This window comes from Aedes albopictus, chromosome 2 (genome assembly GCF_035046485.1).
Source record: "Aedes albopictus strain Foshan chromosome 2, AalbF5, whole genome shotgun sequence".
NCBI classification, from domain to species: domain Eukaryota; kingdom Metazoa; phylum Arthropoda; class Insecta; order Diptera; family Culicidae; genus Aedes; species Aedes albopictus.
Window position 1 is genome coordinate 277,426,465 of NC_085137.1, and position 17,959 is coordinate 277,444,423.

At 39.4% G+C, this 17,959-nt stretch overlaps 1 protein-coding gene across 4 annotated transcripts in view; it reads left to right on the forward strand.

The window, feature by feature from the left end:
• Nucleotides 1-17,959, forward strand: part of LOC109405972 (ubiquinone biosynthesis protein COQ9, mitochondrial) — a 167,101-nt gene that overhangs the window by 68,580 nt on the left and 80,562 nt on the right. The window contains exon 2 of one of the 4 annotated variants that reach the window (XM_029876975.2): nt 1,752-2,889. The exons of the other annotated variants lie outside the window; for them this stretch is intronic. Coding sequence (XP_029732835.1) covers nt 1,752-2,857 — 1,106 coding nt within the window. The 3' untranslated portion in view covers nt 2,858-2,889. Of the gene's footprint in view, nt 1-1,751; nt 2,890-17,959 lie in introns of those variants that run through there. 4 annotated transcript variants of the gene reach the window in all.

Consider the following 17,959-nt stretch of genomic DNA (forward strand, 5'->3'; position numbering starts at 1 on the left):
GGTATTAAAGTGAAGGAGTTTCATTTTGATTATTGTAATGTAGTGTTCTTTAGTGAAACATATCACCTTTTTAACACTTTAATGCGCCTTCAACGGTTCATCACGAACAGGCTGCTGCAGATGGAGTATGGCTGATCATATGCAGCAGACATGCTCGATAAACACGGAGGAACCGCCGGGGCTCATTAGAGTCTATTCTCAAGCAATAGTTCCAAGTCGGTTGGATTTGAGAAGGTTTTGATAACCGTTACAAATCCTAATGAAAGCATTATAGGATTTGTGACAGGTCTTGGAACCTTTAACAGCCAGCTGACTTCAAAATATTGTTTGGGCTCTATTTCTTACGTTTCTCGGTTGATTTTGATTAGTAATTTATTGATGTCATAGTCGCTTTTCGAATTTTTACAATGTTAGTTGGTCATATTTTCTTTAAAGCAATTAAAATCGACCGAAGAACTAATAGTGGGAAGGAGATTTGCAGCACTGGGGTCCATTGGACCCCAGGCGCCTTTCAGGGCTCGTCTTTGATGGAACACACTCAGCGAGGTGACGAAACTGAGGCCATGAAGGTATCCCTTTTAGGGTTAATTGAGCTGATAGATTCGAAGCTAACGTGCGAACACTTAAACGCATTGTTGACGTCAATGCGTTCGATGTGACATTTTGGACAAAAATTGACTGCTTTTATTAACTGAACAACGTTACTTGTATATGACTAGGTTGACATTTCTACGCTACACTTGAGAAAATGACATGGTTTGTCTAGGTAGGACCGTTAGGACAATTGAAAGAATTTGAATATTTTTCATAGTATTTGTAGTGGGATGAATACATAATAGACAAGCAATCTTTATTATTTTAAAATTTTATTGCAATCAACTAATCAACTTGGCGTATTTTTGTTTATCTCTTAGATGGTATTATGACACCAACAGAAAAATATCAGAAGTTCAGTTACATGTTTCTGTGGGTTTTGGACCGATGATAATTTAAGGACACAAGAGATGAACACAGAGAAGTAGAAAACGATTAGCAAAATCAAGAAAACAATTTGACCCAGGATTGACTATATTTTGACATACGGGGTTTGATTGATTCGATGAAAAAAAAAAACAAACATATGGAAACTGACTTAACGAGGATAAATACGTAACTTTTTGAGTCAGTTTTCAACAGTGTCTTAATGGATATCATTTTCCGCGTACGGCTGGCAAACTGCTTCTGAAAGATTACGTACTCTTTTCTATCTTCGGGTCTAGTGTAGAGGTTTCAACTCTATTCAGAGTGCAGCTAGAAACCTAGCAAAAAAAAATATATATATCCTCTTCATAAGGGCCCCCACAACACTTTTTTTTTGTCTGTATTAACGAGATTTTTAACCCTAGGCTAGTTCATCTCGGGGGCCCCCACAACACTGTCCTGGGGTCTATAGAGAATCTCCTCAGCGATTCTCTCTTCTCTTTTAACTGTAGTAGGATATTGGAGTCAATATGACCCAGACAGGCTCGCTGAACGTGCTCTATGCTAATATGTTTATGCTTTTGTTTATTGTAGTTCTATGACTGTTAATACTTTTTGTGCAAGCTATGTGACCCCACACCGATGAATCACCTTAATTTTGTACACTATTTATGAATCACCATGTTGATCAAATGAGTGATCCATAAACTGTGGTCATTTTTGCTGATTCATAAATTGTGGGGTCACTGTATTTTTTGCCACAGATGTTTTATACTCATTTTCTATTGCAGATGCTAAAACGTATAGTCGTCAAGTTGCGGAAGATTTGATGTCAACGGTATGCAGTTTGCTAGGTGATCCGTTACTTTTACTACCTTACGGAGAAAGGCGATTGCGTTGGTCCGGAAGACGTCATCAGAATAATACTCTCACGCAGGACATTTTCATGAATGAAGAAAAGTGCCCCATACTTGCGCTGGCAATGTTTCATTATCTTTTATTAGGGGAAGATGTGCTCCTTAATACAGCCCCAACGGTTTACACACAACGTTATATTTTCGAAATGGGCTTGTATTATTGCACAAAGTTAATAAGTAATGAAAACATTGTTGTGCATCACAAAGGATTAATACTCGCCAAGAAATTACTGGACAAGTTGGGCCCGGAAATGCTGTCGCCAGATAATCTGGATGTTGAAATTCATCGAACGTTTTGCGAAAGCTTATCAAACTTAATTGTTTTCTCCAGTAATGAAAAACATCGCAAAGATGGGACATTGCTTCTTAGGAATTATATCTTACAATTTGATTCCGAGGGCAGATACCTGGTCATCGCAAATCTTTTCAAAATGGTACAACATAATGGATTGCACTCTTATGTAGCAACAATCTACAAAGATTTGGTGAGCAAGGAATTGAGCTGCAGTAGTATACCAAGCACATGGTATACTGGAAAATCGCTCAAACATTTGTTGCTAACAGAAATTTGCGTTTTGAAAAATGGAATTGAAACCGACTTGGTTGAAAATGCGGACACTATAATCACTGGGCTCAACGTATTGCGGTTTCTTCTTCTTCGTGATAGATTGAACCAGACCTCTATTTGGGAGTATACGAGAGAAATCGAGCAACAATACCTGGATCCTCTACGAAAATCGATAAATTTAGCAAAAGCTCATTTCACAGAAGAACGCTCAAGTATAGCCCAAGCTCCGGAATGTATTAACAGCAACAGTGTAGATGTTAGTATCAGTATGATGAACGGAGGTTCGCTTCCCGAGCTCACTAAAGAAAAAAGACTTGAACTGCTAACACATGCGATGAATCAATTCGATCTAATGGAATGTCTCCTTGCAAGAGTTCTTGATTTTATGTGTTTCAAACCTTTTACCGCTTGATTTTTTATGAAATACATGACTAATCCAGTTAATACTTGTTTATTTTTAGCATTCCGAATTTCCTAATACATTCATTTTTTTCTCAAGGTAAATGTATCGTGGCTCTACAGCAGAAATTCAAGGTTTCTCTAACTTTGAATTAAACCAACCCATATTTCCACTGTCGTTTCTATATTAGGTGAGTTAAGGCAGAGGTTTCCAAACTTTTTGCTACCGCGCCTTTTGAAATTTTTAAAATTGTCGCGGCACACCAACAACTTTTTACAAAGAATTTAATTAATTTTAACACCTTCAGTTCAAAGTTTCAAATATAAATCGCAAGAAAAAACCTTCAATGTCATGCTTTCTTAATAAAAGAAAAATTGCTTAAAGATGCAGAACATAAAACAAATTTCTGGAGTATTGCATTGAACTTTTGAATTTGTTAAACAAAGTAAACAAATTTTAGGGAAAATAGATACAAAAATGGACTGTTTAGAAGCTGTTAGGACGGCTGACGGTGACGGTGGGGGGCCATGTTTTGTATTCAGAACTCAAAGATGCCAACTCAAGAACTAAAAAAAGGTGGGTTTCAGAATCCCGCATGAAATCGACACATAAATTGTCGTAGATTTTTTTTTCGATAAGGAGCTAAACCAGCCTAGAGCTGGAAATCTCAATTATACATAGAGACAAACAAACAAGTTATGATCGTGATGTAAATAAAAACGTCGTCCCAAAACGTTTGATACAGCACAAAGACCTGGAGATTGACAGTAATAATATGTAGATGACAGTTTCTTGTAATATTTACTTTGAATAACAAGCTATTGATAAAATCAAATCAAAGTTCAAATAACAATTTGAGAGTTTTTACGAAAACTTTCAAAATTACGGAAATTTAAAATTTTGTAAAAATCTAAGTGTTTCATGAGATTTGGGAATATTTACTTTTTAATTGAAAATTTAGAAGAGGGAAACCCCCTTTGAATGACTTTTTTTTAAAGTCTTCCTCAAAAAGGTAAGACATTGGTATGATACATAAAAGGGTTTGAGAAGACACGAGTTTTAGTAACAATACAAAAACAACTAAAAATATATTCTGCCTTCAATAATAAGAGTTGGTTCTTTATGTTTTGGCTCAAGAACCTGCGGTGCACCTGAGAGATGTTCACGGCGCACCAGTTTAGGAAGTACTGAGTTAAGGGAAAGATCGAAGGACAAAAAGTCGAGAATAGAGATAAGTGACATTTCAACACACGAACACTAGCGCGAATTTTTCCTCACACAAAAGTGCACGCCGATTGAAAGGCTATTCAGATTGCATATGCAAATATTACCCAATCGAATTGGGTAAAACGGGTAAATAATGATAAAACTAACGTCCGGGGTAAGAGTGCAAACATTTTCCTCGCAGTTTCACAACTACATCTACAAAAAAGGCACGCATCCATTTTGTGAGATATAAGATGTACTGCATAAAGCTGTGGAAAGGAGATTGATCACAGCAGGCGATATAGCGCATTTGAATGTGATGCGAACTGTCAAGCAGACAACGTTAGCATCCCTGCTTGCATAGCAACAGCTCCAGGCGTCACCCAACCGCGTTCACTCTTGCCACTTGCGAACCGACGTCAGCCTGGGTAAGTTGTGTGTGCTGCACGTGAGGGGTGATTCCTTCCTAGTGAAATACCAAACTCCACATTGGCGAATTCCGGCCAGTTTTTTCGTTCAATTGAGGAAATGGAACCTATATTTTTGCTGGGAGGAATCACCCTTCAATGTGCATGCATTAGTGAACAAGTGAGGGAAACACAAAACCCATATGTGAAAAGTGGTAGTTCGGTGTGATATTTTTCGGGGACGTTGCTCCCGCTGGAGCATGCCTGCGGAAAACTGTTAGTGCATGGGCAATTATTGACGGGAAAGAGTGTGAAAGTGCAACAAAAGAACAAATTCCAGCAGCGCTAGAGTGATCGAATTGTTTTGTTTTGTGCTTACAGCGTGTTGTTTGTCGTGGAGGAAGACTCCCGGCAATGTCCGCTTACGAAAAGCTAGGTTAGAAAGATCCCGTTGTTTTGCTTCGCGCAAATGTCGGATCGGAAGCTTACAGCGTGTTGTTTGTCGTGGAGGAAGACTCCCGGCAATGTCCGCTTACGAAAAGCTAGGTTAGAAAGATCCTGTTGTTTTGCTTCGCGCAAATGTCGGATCGGAAGCTTACAGCGTGTTGTTTGTCGTGGGGGAAGACTCCCGGCAATGTCCGCTTACGAAAAGCTAGGTTAGAAAGATCCCGTTGTTTTGCTTCGCGCAAATGTCGGATCGGAAGCTTACAGCGTGTTGTTTGTCGTGGGGGAAGACTCCCGGCAATGTCCGCTTACGAAAAGCTAGGTTAGAAAGATCCCGTTGTTTTGCTTCGCGCAAATGTCGGATCGGAAGCTTACAGCGTGTTGTTTGTCGTGGGGGAAGACTCCCGGCAATGTCCGCTTACGAAAAGCTAGGTTAGAAAGATCCCGTTGTTTTGCTTCGCGCAAATGTCGGATCGGAAGCTTACAGCGTGTTGTTTGTCGTGGAGGAAGACTCCCGGCAATGTCCGCTTACGAAAAGCTAGGTTAGAAAGATCCCGTTGTTTTTCTTCGCGCAAATGTCGGATCGGAAGCTTACAGCGTGTTGTTTGTCGTGGAGGAAGACTCCCGGTAATGTCCGCTTACGAAAAGCTAGGTTAGAAAGATCCCGTTGTTTTGCTTCGAGCAAATGTCGGATCGGAAGCTTACAGCGTGTTGTTTGTCGTGAAGAGAGAGTCCCGGCAATTTCCGCTGACGAGAAGCTAGATTGGAAAGATCCCGTTGTTTTGCTTCGCGCAAATATCGGATTGGAAGTTTGCATCGTGTTGTTTGTTATAGCAGATAAACATTGGCAATGTACGCAAAAAAAAAAAAAATTTAAGAAAAATCACATAGTTTTGATTCGTGCAAACGTGGTATCGAATGGTTACAATATATTATTTATCAAAGAGTGTCGTCAATGTTGGTTGGCCAGAAGAAGGATTATGTTAATGCAGTTTGTTTTCTGTGACTAGTGTTCCAATGAACGGCAAGGCAATAAACTTTATCTATAATGTATTTTATCAGATATATCGAATTTAAACGACGGAGCAATGGGATAAATTTGGGTATAAAATTAAATAAAAAGACTCAAAGAACAAGATTTTTTTCTGGATCACCCAGTACCAAAACGGTAATTTCTTTTAAATACTACAAGTATAGAGGCTTGCATTACCAACATAACTAACGAAATGAGATACAATTTGTAAGCATTGCCCTCAAAATTATTTCGCGAGCAAGGACGGCTGTATCGAGTGACCCCGAACGAGAGAAAGAGAGAGAGAGAGATAATGACGTCACTGTGCAAGCTCCTATTGCTCGTCGGAAAATATCATTCCCACAATTAAGCACTAAAATGTTCGAGCTATTTTGAAAAAAGTAGCAGCAGCACAGTCAGAATGGTACCTCACAATGAAACTGTATTCGGTAGCTTCATGGCAGCAATTGCAACGTATGCGATGATGTAATATAACAGTAACTTATTGTCCGTTGTGATGATTTATAGATTCCGACGCAAATGATTAGGCTCATTTTCAGCGTAGGTGCGTTATAAATGTTTGCTTACAATGCAAAACTATCACCAAATGTGTACCTAGCAACACAGCGTAAAATATTCACCAGGACGCGGTCTGGTTTTATATCTGTGGGCCCACGCAACTAATTGTTGCGCAGAAGTCTAAACAAGTGGAATATCCGCAATATGTTAAATCGTTATAAGTAAACACTCCAAATTGAGATACGGAAATTCTTTTTTTTTGTTAAAAATGTGTAAAACTTCTTTAGAGTAGAAGAAGGATGTGAGATATAAGATGTACTGCATAAAGCTGTGGAAAGGAGATTGATCACAGCAGGCGATATAGCGCATTTGAATGTGATGCGAAATGTCAAGCAGACAACGTTAGCATCCCTGCTTGCATAGCAACAGCTCCAGGCGTCACCCAACCGCGTTCACTCTTGCCACTTGCGAACCGACGTCAGCCTGGGTAAGTTGTGTGTGCTGCACGTGAGGGGTGATTCCTTCCTAGTGAAATACCAAACTCCACACATTTGAACGTGAATACCTCTATAAATTGCTTTGTGAAAATTCGTCCCTTACAAAGTATGCTTTCATTTTTCACTTGATATTTTACTTTTTGACCATTTGTCACAGTTTCTCCAGGGGATTATGGTGGATTGTACTGCGATATGGTGTTCGTGTTCCTCTCAGGAACTGTAAGGAGAGGCTTTCAGCCCTTACCTGCTGTTACCCGGCAGGGCGGCCTAAAGCAGGGTACCTCCACTAATATTTGAATTTCGGATGGAATTAAATGTAAAAATAATAATAAATCAATTTTGAATACTTTTAATACTATCTAACCTTTTGCCCCGTTATCCCCTTTGTCACTTTGGCTTCGGTCGACTCGTTGGGGCCCTTGCTGCAGTGGTGGTGGTCGCTGCTGCTCCCACACGGACTATGCGGTGCTTCCTTCTCGAGTTCCTTCTTATTCTTCTTTTCTTTCTTCTTCTCGTTCTTCTTCTTCGTGGGCACTTTGGGGGTTGCCTAAGCAACCGTCCTTGACGATTACCTGGGGGAAGAGCGGACTCCTTTATCGAATCCCCCCTAGCGACTTTGGCGATAAACGCCGAGCAAATTCACTCGCCGTGAACAGCCCTGGTAGTCTCCACGGAGTACTACCACAGGTGGTGAGCCCCTTTACACCTACCTGTCTTCGTCCTCCTTGACGTTTAGCTACACGGGCGAGACTGGCTCTACTGGCTGAGCCCGTGTAGCGAGGACGGTGGGTGTGTAGGACACTTGACGGTACCGCCGGGAAGCGAAATCTCCTTGATAATTAGCTTCCCGAATGGCGGCGGTCCAACACCCTTTTCACTGCACTTTCACAGCACTTTTTTTAATGTTCCCGAACCACGGGCCGGCACTAATGGGTAGGGATTCACTCACTTCCGAGGCTGGGTACAACCTTCCAGCTGGCTCGTTTTGTAAAAACCACAAAAAACGGCACTTTCCCGGTAAAATTTCGCGGAGTGAACAAACGATCGCGACCGTTGCGTTGCGTGGTTCGTAACTTTCTCCAGAATGAAAACAAAACAGCCACACACCGCACTCGATTGTTTCTCCTGCTGCTGCTGCTGTCGATGTGTGCTATGAGGGGGAGATTGGGGGTCAAATGACTCACCGATACAATACACATACGATTTTAATTCCCTAAATTAACAAAACTAATTTCAAATAAAAAGTAAATATTAAAACAAACAAATTAAAATGATCCAAAACACAGTGGTGTTCACAAATTCGGCACAAAATTGTAACCGCGGGTTACAGAACCATGCTGTGAGAGCAAGAACCCAATGTTATTTTTTTGAAAGTCTTTATTTTTGCATGATTCGTTACCATGCTCTTGAGACTATAGAGGGGTTAGGGGCATAATGGACATCCTAAGCAAATGAGTATGTTAGGCCTAGTGATGTACCGAATAGTACTATTCGGCATTTGGCCGAATACCGATTAATTCGAATTTTATTATTCGGCGAAACGAATATTCGGCCAAATAGTAGGTCAGATATTCGGCCGATTTTCTTGTTAAAAATCTCGTGAAGTTATTGTAAAAGGCATCTTTGTTTTCAAGAAAGTAGAATTTGAAAGCCAGCATCTTCAGAAAAGTTTAACCCTTATGTGGCCGACAGGGTACCCGGGTACCCAGCACCCATTTGAAAAGCACGGTGTAAAAGCATCGGTCCTTAGGGCCGATTTCTTCACCTCGGCTTAACCGGTAAGCCAGGCTTACCCATACATATAGTTAAACCTGGTTTAACTCTTAAGCCAGGGTGAAGAAATCGGCCAGGGTAAAGAAGGGCCGATTTCTTCACCCGGGCTTAAATTTTAATCCAGGCTTAGCAACATTTTAAGCCGGGCTTAACTTTTTTTCAATTTCTTCACCTCGGCTTAACCATTGAACCCGGTTACATAAAGCTACGGTTTACGTTAAGTGGCTTATTTTAAACGGTGCTCTGAGGCTAAGCCAGGCTTAAGCCGCAAATTGCAGAGTTTGGGTTTCTTCATCTGCTTCATAAATAATTTCTTGAAACGGCAGAAAATATTTTTTAAGAAACATGTACAGGAACGATAAAATTGTAAAACGTTTGGTTACGGATGGAGACGATGATAAAGAAAATGATAACCTATAGCCGGCGGGTCGTCAATATAAAATATTCACATCGGGTTTGGGACAATCAAGTTTTTACATTAGATTGAAAGCCTTCAAAAAAGCACCGTGTTGATAGTTTTGGAAATTTGTCATACTGATTTAGAAGTCGAAAGTACATTTGCATTGAAGTTTCTATTTATTTTAACCCGGTCCTTCCATAATTTCAGGTCACAATAAACATTTTCGTCTCTTATGGTTCAAGAGATATTTTTTTTACAAACGCTCAAAAAAAAATCTTCTAATACCTTTTTATACACTGATTTCTTATAAAAACTTAGTTCAAAGCACGTTTAGCCCATCAAATATTCAACATTTTGACTCATAATTCTAAATATAAAAAGTTTCATTCGTGGTGTACTTCTAAACATGACTTATTTTGAATACCTAATACCTAGGGTGACGTTGGATATTATTGGCAGGTTTGTCCTCTCCGTCGTAGAGGTTTTTTGTCGGCCAAAAATGCCTGAAACATTGCCATATCATTCAGCTTACTTTGGAAGGATTTGAGGCCAACTTTGAGTTCAATAGGTTTCTAAAAACCTCCCGTGACGAAGAGAACAAAACTGCCGAAAACACGACGCAAGTGGATTGTAAATATCTTTTTGCAACTCAGCACTATGAAATTTGATTTATACTTGCCCAGTGGCGTCTCGTCCATACACACTAAGATTCAGATGTTCCAGCTCAGTAATTTTTTCACTGACTTCAGTATTTTTTCCATCTTTTTACTGAGTTTTCAACAGCAGATTTATTTCGGTACACTCGGTAATCGTATTGACCGTTCATCAAACGATATTTACCGTGCTTCAGTAACTTTTGACAGTTTATGAGCTGAGCTCGGTAACTCATTTACAGAATATCCGCAAAATAAATAACCGAGCGTACCGAGTTAAATCTCCTGTTGAGAACTCAGTAAAAAGATGGGGAAAATACCGAGCTGATCTTAGTGTGTAGGTCCACTGCGTTCACTACACAGTTGATAAAAACTAAACTAAATCACTATAATGTTAACATTTTGCTACAAACGATATAAACTACTCATTCGATCCTTTTGAGGTTCACAACTTCAAGTGAACAAACCACTATGAAATACTAGTGCGTATCCAATAGGAATCAAGTAAATTTTTCAACTTAATCTCACTATGCCACCACCCTACCGCTGCCAGAGTGCTCCACGCCGAAGCATGCGAAACATCCATGTGCGCCAACAATCTCTCGCTTTAGGCTGTGACCATAGTGGGTAAGGTGAGATGCGATCGGATGCGATAAGTTATGAGATGAGATGAGGGAAGTTTGATAGGCCATAGTGCACGAGGTTTTCAATGAGGGTGCGCATGTTGTTTTCACATCCTTTTTCGCCTATTTCGTGCGCATCAACGACTCGCGTGATTGGATCGATGAAGTCGCTTGTATGTTGAAGCGCTTCTTTGGATGTGGGTAGTGGAATGATCGTTTCATCTATAAGAGAGGAAAGATAAAATGCTCCCGCTTTTTGTTTTGCGCGGGCCGTTTTGTTTTTTTGCTATAACTTAGTCAGTTTTGATCCTGTTGCAATAGGCAAATCTGACGGAAGCTAACGATCCCTCCGCATCTGGTGGTAGGAATGAGAACCCTACGAAAAACGTGACTCCGCCAAAAAGTGCCATGGCGCAGCATAGGCAAAGTGGGCTTTTTTCACTTTTCGTATCGAATTCCGCATCGTAGAGAAACAAACGGGCACTTTTTGGAAAGAAAATTTAATTCTCTTCCAGTTGCGCTTAGATCCGGTACGTACTTACGAACAATTTATGCGATTAATTTGAGGAGCTCCTGCTATACGTCCGGAGGGCGATCTTCCGGATCGGCTGGCCAATCCGATGTCTGTCGGCGTGGGCATCAAGAATGATGATAATGGAAGTCATTGCAAATGAAAAATAGCAACTTCTTGAGCAAAAAATGAGTAAAATTTGACGACAAAAAATTTACTGGTATGTAGGGTAGCCCACGTGCTACCAGGACAAAAGACCTCGGCAAGCTTGGCAGAGCAACGGCTTGTCGTGTGAGGCCGGGTTCTACAACAACCTCTTTTCCTGGCTAGCGCGATCTGGAGCACCTCTCTGGTCTCAAGGTCGGCTGGAGTGGAATCTAGTCGGCTAATCAGACCTCGGATATGTGGGTGTAATGCAAAAGCTAATCAATCACAATTTCAAGATTTATTACCCTAGAAATTACAGAGCTGTGTGAATGAGTGTGTGTGTGTTGTGCACTTATTAAATAAATACCTATGGGGCCGGCCGGGAACTGCTGGAGAATTGTCGGGAGCGCTTTGTGGTTACTGGTCTCGATCTGCGGGTTGGACCAGCGACAACTACGGTTGCCTGGCGTAGAAGGGTTACGGCAGAACTCAATGGGGTCCGAAACTCGGTGTAATTCTCGGTGTGGGGACACAATGAGGTTATGTCCACTGCCCTATTCGTTCTGGAGCTTCACGGTGGCGGGACTCTCAGCTAGCCCGACGGTATGTCGCGTCGGCCAAGCTCTGCGGGCCACCTCAGCACGTCCAGGAACTCCGGGAAGCCGGAAGTCGGCTGTATCTGTAACACCGGACAGAATCGGATTCAGGGCTAAAACCAACGGGTCCTAATATCGGAAAAATGCCGCCTAAGATTTCTACACCACCTCGATTTCTTCACTAATTTATTCCATACCTGATTCTCCACGTTTAACTTAAAAACGTATTCACAAACTTTTTCCAAATTAACTCTCAACTTTTACTTTCTCAACAACCAAACGACTTTTTCGAACAAGGGCCTCTCGAGAAATAGGCTGAATCATTCCTTCAACGCTGCCTAATCCCCCTATCGTTCAATAGCCATCTTCTCCTTTTCCCTTTTGCCCTTTTTATTTCTCCTTTTCACTGAACTATAACTATTTCATTGGTTTTTTTTTATTGCAGTGTGGATGTCTCTAATAAGTACACAATATTCATCATATATTAGGTAAAAGAGTATCAATCGAAATCGATGTCACACTCTTTTCGTTAAGGGATTTAGTTTTGCCTGACAAAGAAAAAAGCAGAACCTTTCAATCAGAATCCTTTTAGCAATTAAGTTGAATACCATAAAATCTTAAACTTTCTAACTTGCACATGAATAACATGCACTGAACAAACGACCATATCAAACATTGATCACTTGATTCAAATCCCGAACAGAGAAAATAAAATGTTTTCTTATACACATATAATAACAAAATTATGCTGTAAAAAAACTTCAACGATTTGATGGAATACTATTTTATATGCAATGGAATGATTCTATAACATTCCCCAGAAAACCAATCCCCAGAATGTACCATTCCCCAGAAAACCATTTCCCAGAAACCCATTCCCCAGAATGTACCATTGCTCAGAATTCCATTCCCCAGAATGTACCATTCCCCAGAAAAAAATAAAACTATTGCTTTAATTCTGAATGGTTTATATTAATAGCTAAAAATCAAATATTTATTCGTAAAAAATCACCGGAAGAAACATCCTGCCAAAAATTCTTATTTGACAAAAAGACTTCGGAAATAAGCATTATATGCCTTTACAATTTAGGCTATTGGTATAATTATTGGCATCGCAACTGCTTACTTTTTCAACATACATTTTTCCTTCTTTTCTGCATAGGCTGTTCTTTCGAATTGTACTTTTCAGTAAATTATCGGCATCAAAACTTTTTACATTTTCTACGTAGTTTTTTCCTTCTTTTCTGCATAGGCTATTCTTTCAAGTTACACTATTCAGGTCATTATCGGCACCACAAGCACAGGTGTTTAGAAATTTAGAAAAAAATATGAAATAAATATAACAGCAATTTTAACACCGGTGGAGGCTGTAATGCCCATAATTTCCCGAAAAGTGCAATTCGAAAGAACAGCCTATGCAAAAAAGAAGGGAGAATCAATGGTAAAAAAGTAAGCAGTTGCAATGCCGATAATTTCTTGAAAAGTGCAACTGGAAAGAACAGCCTATGCAAAAGAAGGGAACATTTTTGATAAACATATAAGCAGTTGTAATGCCAACAATTCTTATAACGACTCAAACATTGTTTTTAACGAAGAAGGAAACGTAACACTCTGATAATTTCCATCGTACATCGATTTAACGGTTTATTTAAAAATTTGAGAGTTGACCAACTGCCAATTCGCGGCGCTCGCATAGTTTTTGTTTGAGTTTGACGTTTGCTCACTACTGCCACCTAGTTGATGATTGGCCAAATTCAGTCCTTTTAGAATTAAGCGAACCTATTTCCGAGACTAAAATTTAAATCGAAAAATGTTCGAAGTGTTACGTCTGTTTGTCTGTGGTGACATTGTTTTCCTTGCGGCATTCAAAAACCCAACACTGTTCCTTTTTTTAAACAAGCTTTTTTTTTAGAATTTAGGCTATTGGTACAATTATTGGAATTATAACTGCTTTCATTTTCAACATAGACTTTTCCTTCTTTGCTGCATAGGCTGTTCTTTCGAATTGCACTTTTCAGAAAATTATCGGCATCACAACTGCTCACTTTTTCAACATAGATTTTCTCTTCTTTTCTACATAGGCTGTTCTTTCGAGTTACAATGTTTAGGCTAGTTACAATCGGCACCACAAGCACAGGTGTTTAGAAATTTGAAAAAAAAAAAAAATTAATAAATATAACAGCAATTGGCTTCTTTAGCGGTGTTGAGATAATCCCATATTCAGAATCTGCATGCAAAACTGAGCCGAAATCCAAATTTTCATGAATTTTGGTGCCCGGGAACCTATTTAAAAATCAGTTTGAAGTTTGTATGGGAGCGATTTGTCGTATCACCCCTCGTTGCATTTTGTACTGGGCGGAGCTTTTCAAACAGTTGACCAGTTGTCAAAAGGTGATTTCGAAAAATCTCTTCGGAAGCGATTTTAGGTACCAAAATGAAGTTCTAAAAATCTGAAAAAAATCATGGTGGTTCAGGAAAATGTGCTCTTTCGTATAAAATAAAAAAATCATTACATTTTTCTTAATTTAAAAACCCGTTGGTTGTAATAATGCCCATAATTTCCTGAAAAGTGCAATTCGAAAGAACAGCCTATGTAGAAAAGAAAGGAGAATCTATGTTGAAAATGTAAGCAGTTATAATTTAAAATTTTTTACTAATTGCCTTAATTTTAAGAAGAATATTGTTTAAAAAGAAGGAACATTGTTGGGTTTTTGAATGCCAAAAGGAAAACAATGATACTTTTTCCCTTCTGTTGGCATTCAAACTGCTTATATGTTCACTTTTTCTATTCCATTCCATAGTATTGGAATAATGATGAAAGCCCTTCTCATACCGCATGAATGAAGAGCCTTTGAAGCGAATAATTAGGAACAGCCATTGGGATGGATCCCTCCAACCGTTTGCAAAGAAAAACGTGGTCAGTTGAGTCTTAAGTATCTTGTACACTGAACAACATCAGAAGAATATGCGTTTTCTCTGTAAATTTTGCACATCACTTTTAAAACGTTATTCATCGTAAAACAAGTGCTGCACAATTTTCACAAATCTGTCAAAAACAAAACATTTTATAGCAACGCAACTAACAGTTTGTGAACTTTCAAGATAGGTTTAAAGATCAACATGCAACTGTGTACAATGGTAATTCAAACGTTTACTATTGTAGAATATTTTTATGGATATGTATGTATGTATACATTTTTACCTTAATTTGTTTCATATACCGTACAAGAAATAGATATTTGCTCGTAATAACACTATAATGTTAAAATCCTTGCCTTTAATACTTATGACACACATGTGATATTGCTGACTGCACCCCAAATTGGACTGACACAATAGTGTGCACACACCTTCAAAGTGTGATTGCAGCGCAGGGACACGTCGGATCGAGTTGAGGTCTTCGGTGCACTTATTCCTTGTAAATGGAGGAATAAGTGCACCGAAGACGTCGAGACGATCCGAGGCAAATGTGCACTTTTATTACACTTTTGGGAGCATCCATTAAGTACGTCACGCTAAAATTGGGAATTTTTGACCCCCCCTCCCCCCTTCGTACGGGTTTTTTCCTATACCTAGAACATTACTTGTCACACTTTAACAAACCCCCCCTCCCCCCTAGGACCGTGACGTACTTAATGGATGGCCCCTTTTAGGCGTACCAAAAAAGTGTGATAGTCCAATTTGGGATGTAGTCTGCAATACAAGAATCACTGTACAATTGCGCTTGAAATGAGTTCAGTGTTTGGACGAAAAAATGATCAGTGAACCACTCGGCAGTTTTTCTTCCCTTCTGTTGGTTCTGTTTCAATTACCAAGCGGTGTATGTTCCCTCGTCGAGTCGCCTGGTTCACGAAGGAACACAAAGAGGATACTCCGATATAAACAAGCTGCGGCGATGAGCGCACGGAGAACTAAAACTACCTATTTTTTGAGTTTATTTTACTCAAAACTAAGTATATCGATTAAACTTTCTACCCAAAATTAGGTTGTTTTCTCTTTCTCCCCCACCGATGTTGTCAAAAACGAAGCGAGCTGCATCGACCCACCGGGGGTACTTTGGCCCAATAAGCCAATTTTGAGTAAATGCCGTTTTTGTCAAAATTGGGTTGAAAAAACTCACGTTTGGATTAAATTTACTTACGCTTGAGTATATTTTTTTGCTGGAGTTAAAGGCAAACTACCTAGTGTGAGTTTATTCGATTTACTCAAATTTGAGTTATTGGGCGAAACTATGGGGTTGCGTCAAAAGAACTTAAATTTGGGTAGTTTGGCGGCTCCGTGCGGGCATCGCTAAGTGTAAAGGCCCAAATACAATGTGGGCGGCCTAGCGGCATGGCGGCACGACGGCACGAGCGCGGTGTGTTCTAAATCTGACTGTCATTATGCCGCTGCCGCTTTGCCGCAATTCAAAACACAATGCGGACGGTTTGGCGAACGATTATTTGTAATTAAATACATGTTTATTTTGGTTGGCTGTTATCGCGATCGTTAATCATTGAATTATTTTATTGAAATCATTAATGGCATAAATTGCAAATGTAAAAATTGTTCAAGATTGTTTGGATCTATAAAACTTCTGGGAAATGATAATAAAATAAAGTACATGCTGAAAAATAGATGGTAAACAATATTCAAATTACCGTCTACGCTGGCAGCTTTCAACCAGGAATGAAAGCTCAGAGTAGAACCTTAGATTAATTTCGTGGAACCGTCAAACTTAAATCGGATCGTAAACGACCGGAAGTTGTCGGCTGCTAAACTTTGCAAAGTTCTTTCATGAAACGGTCCCACAGGTGCTTCCATTCCTCTATGTATCTTCAATTTGACACATTTTACGATATATATATAGCGCTATGGTTTTTGAAATTCGTGGAACGATATTTCTATGAATATATTATCGATTCCCAATCTTAAACTCAAAAACAAAGATAAACCCACAGAAAAGCACTCTGATAATTCTCAACGTACACCGATTTAACGGTCTATTTAAAAAATGATAGTTGACCCGTGTGGCGCTCGCATTGTTTTTATTCGAGTTTGGCGTTTTATCGCCACCTAGTTGATGGTTGGCCAAACGAAATCCTTTCAGTATTGGACGAACTGTGGCTATGATTAGTATCGAACAATGTTTGAAGTGTTACGTCTGTGTTATCATACCTCAATTTATCTTTGAGTAAATATTTAACATTCTGAAAAAGTTTCCAGTGAGTAACAAATTTATTTATACAAAGTAAAAATCTGCCATTTTTTGGGATTGTGACGCTTCAATTAAAAAGCGTGAATTGGATCTTCTGTTCAATTCTGATTTTTAATATGCTGGATGACATAAATTTAACTATATAAAAATTCTAGTAAGAAAAACATTTTAACAAAAACGTAATGCGAAGAATGTGTCAAATCCAAAGAAAACAATATTATTTCAATTTAAATACTTATCGGATAATTTGTTTGAATTTGCCACTGTCAGTCGGGTTTTTTTCTTTTGAAGTTACATTACAATAGTATTGGCAGATGTTTTTAATCAACTCAATAAAATAGCACATTGAAATATCATCATCCAAAAACCCATTCTAGTTTTCTATATTTCGTCCACGCAAAGGACTATAATGTAACAGAATGTTAACTTCTCCGCTTTACCGCTCATCCTTTGCCGCATTTTTCCAAATTTCTGGAAAAAACGCATTTTAGTACAATGCCGCTCTTGCCGCTAAACACTCATTGTGCGCAATCATATGGCGTCCCATGTGTTGGAAATTTGCCGTTGCCGCGCATGCCGCTATGCCGCCCACATTGTGGCGGCATGGCGGCATGACGGCACGAGCGCGGTGTGTTCTAAATCTGATTGTCATTATGCCGCTGCCGCTTTGCCGCAATTCAAAACACAATGCGGACGGTTTAGCGAACGGTTATTTGTAATTAAAGTCGTGTTTATTTTGGTTGTCTGACCGTAAATCTTTGAATTATTTTATTGAAATCATTAATGGCAAAAATTGCAAATGTAAAAATTGTTCAAAATTGTTAGGATTAATGAAACATCCAGGAAATGATGTTGAAAGAAAGTACATGCTGATAAATAGATTGTAAACAATATTCAATTTACCGTCTACGCTGGCAGCGTTCAACCAGGAACGAAAGCCCAGAGTAGAACCATAGATTAATTTCGTAGAACCGTCAAACTCAAATCGGATCGTAAACGACCGGAAGTTGTCGGCTGCTAAACTTTGCGATGTTCTTTCATGTAACGGTCCCGCAGATGCTTACATTCCTATTTCAGGGTTGTTACAACAGCGCGGATTTCGCGAATTCCGCGGATTTCGCGATTTTCG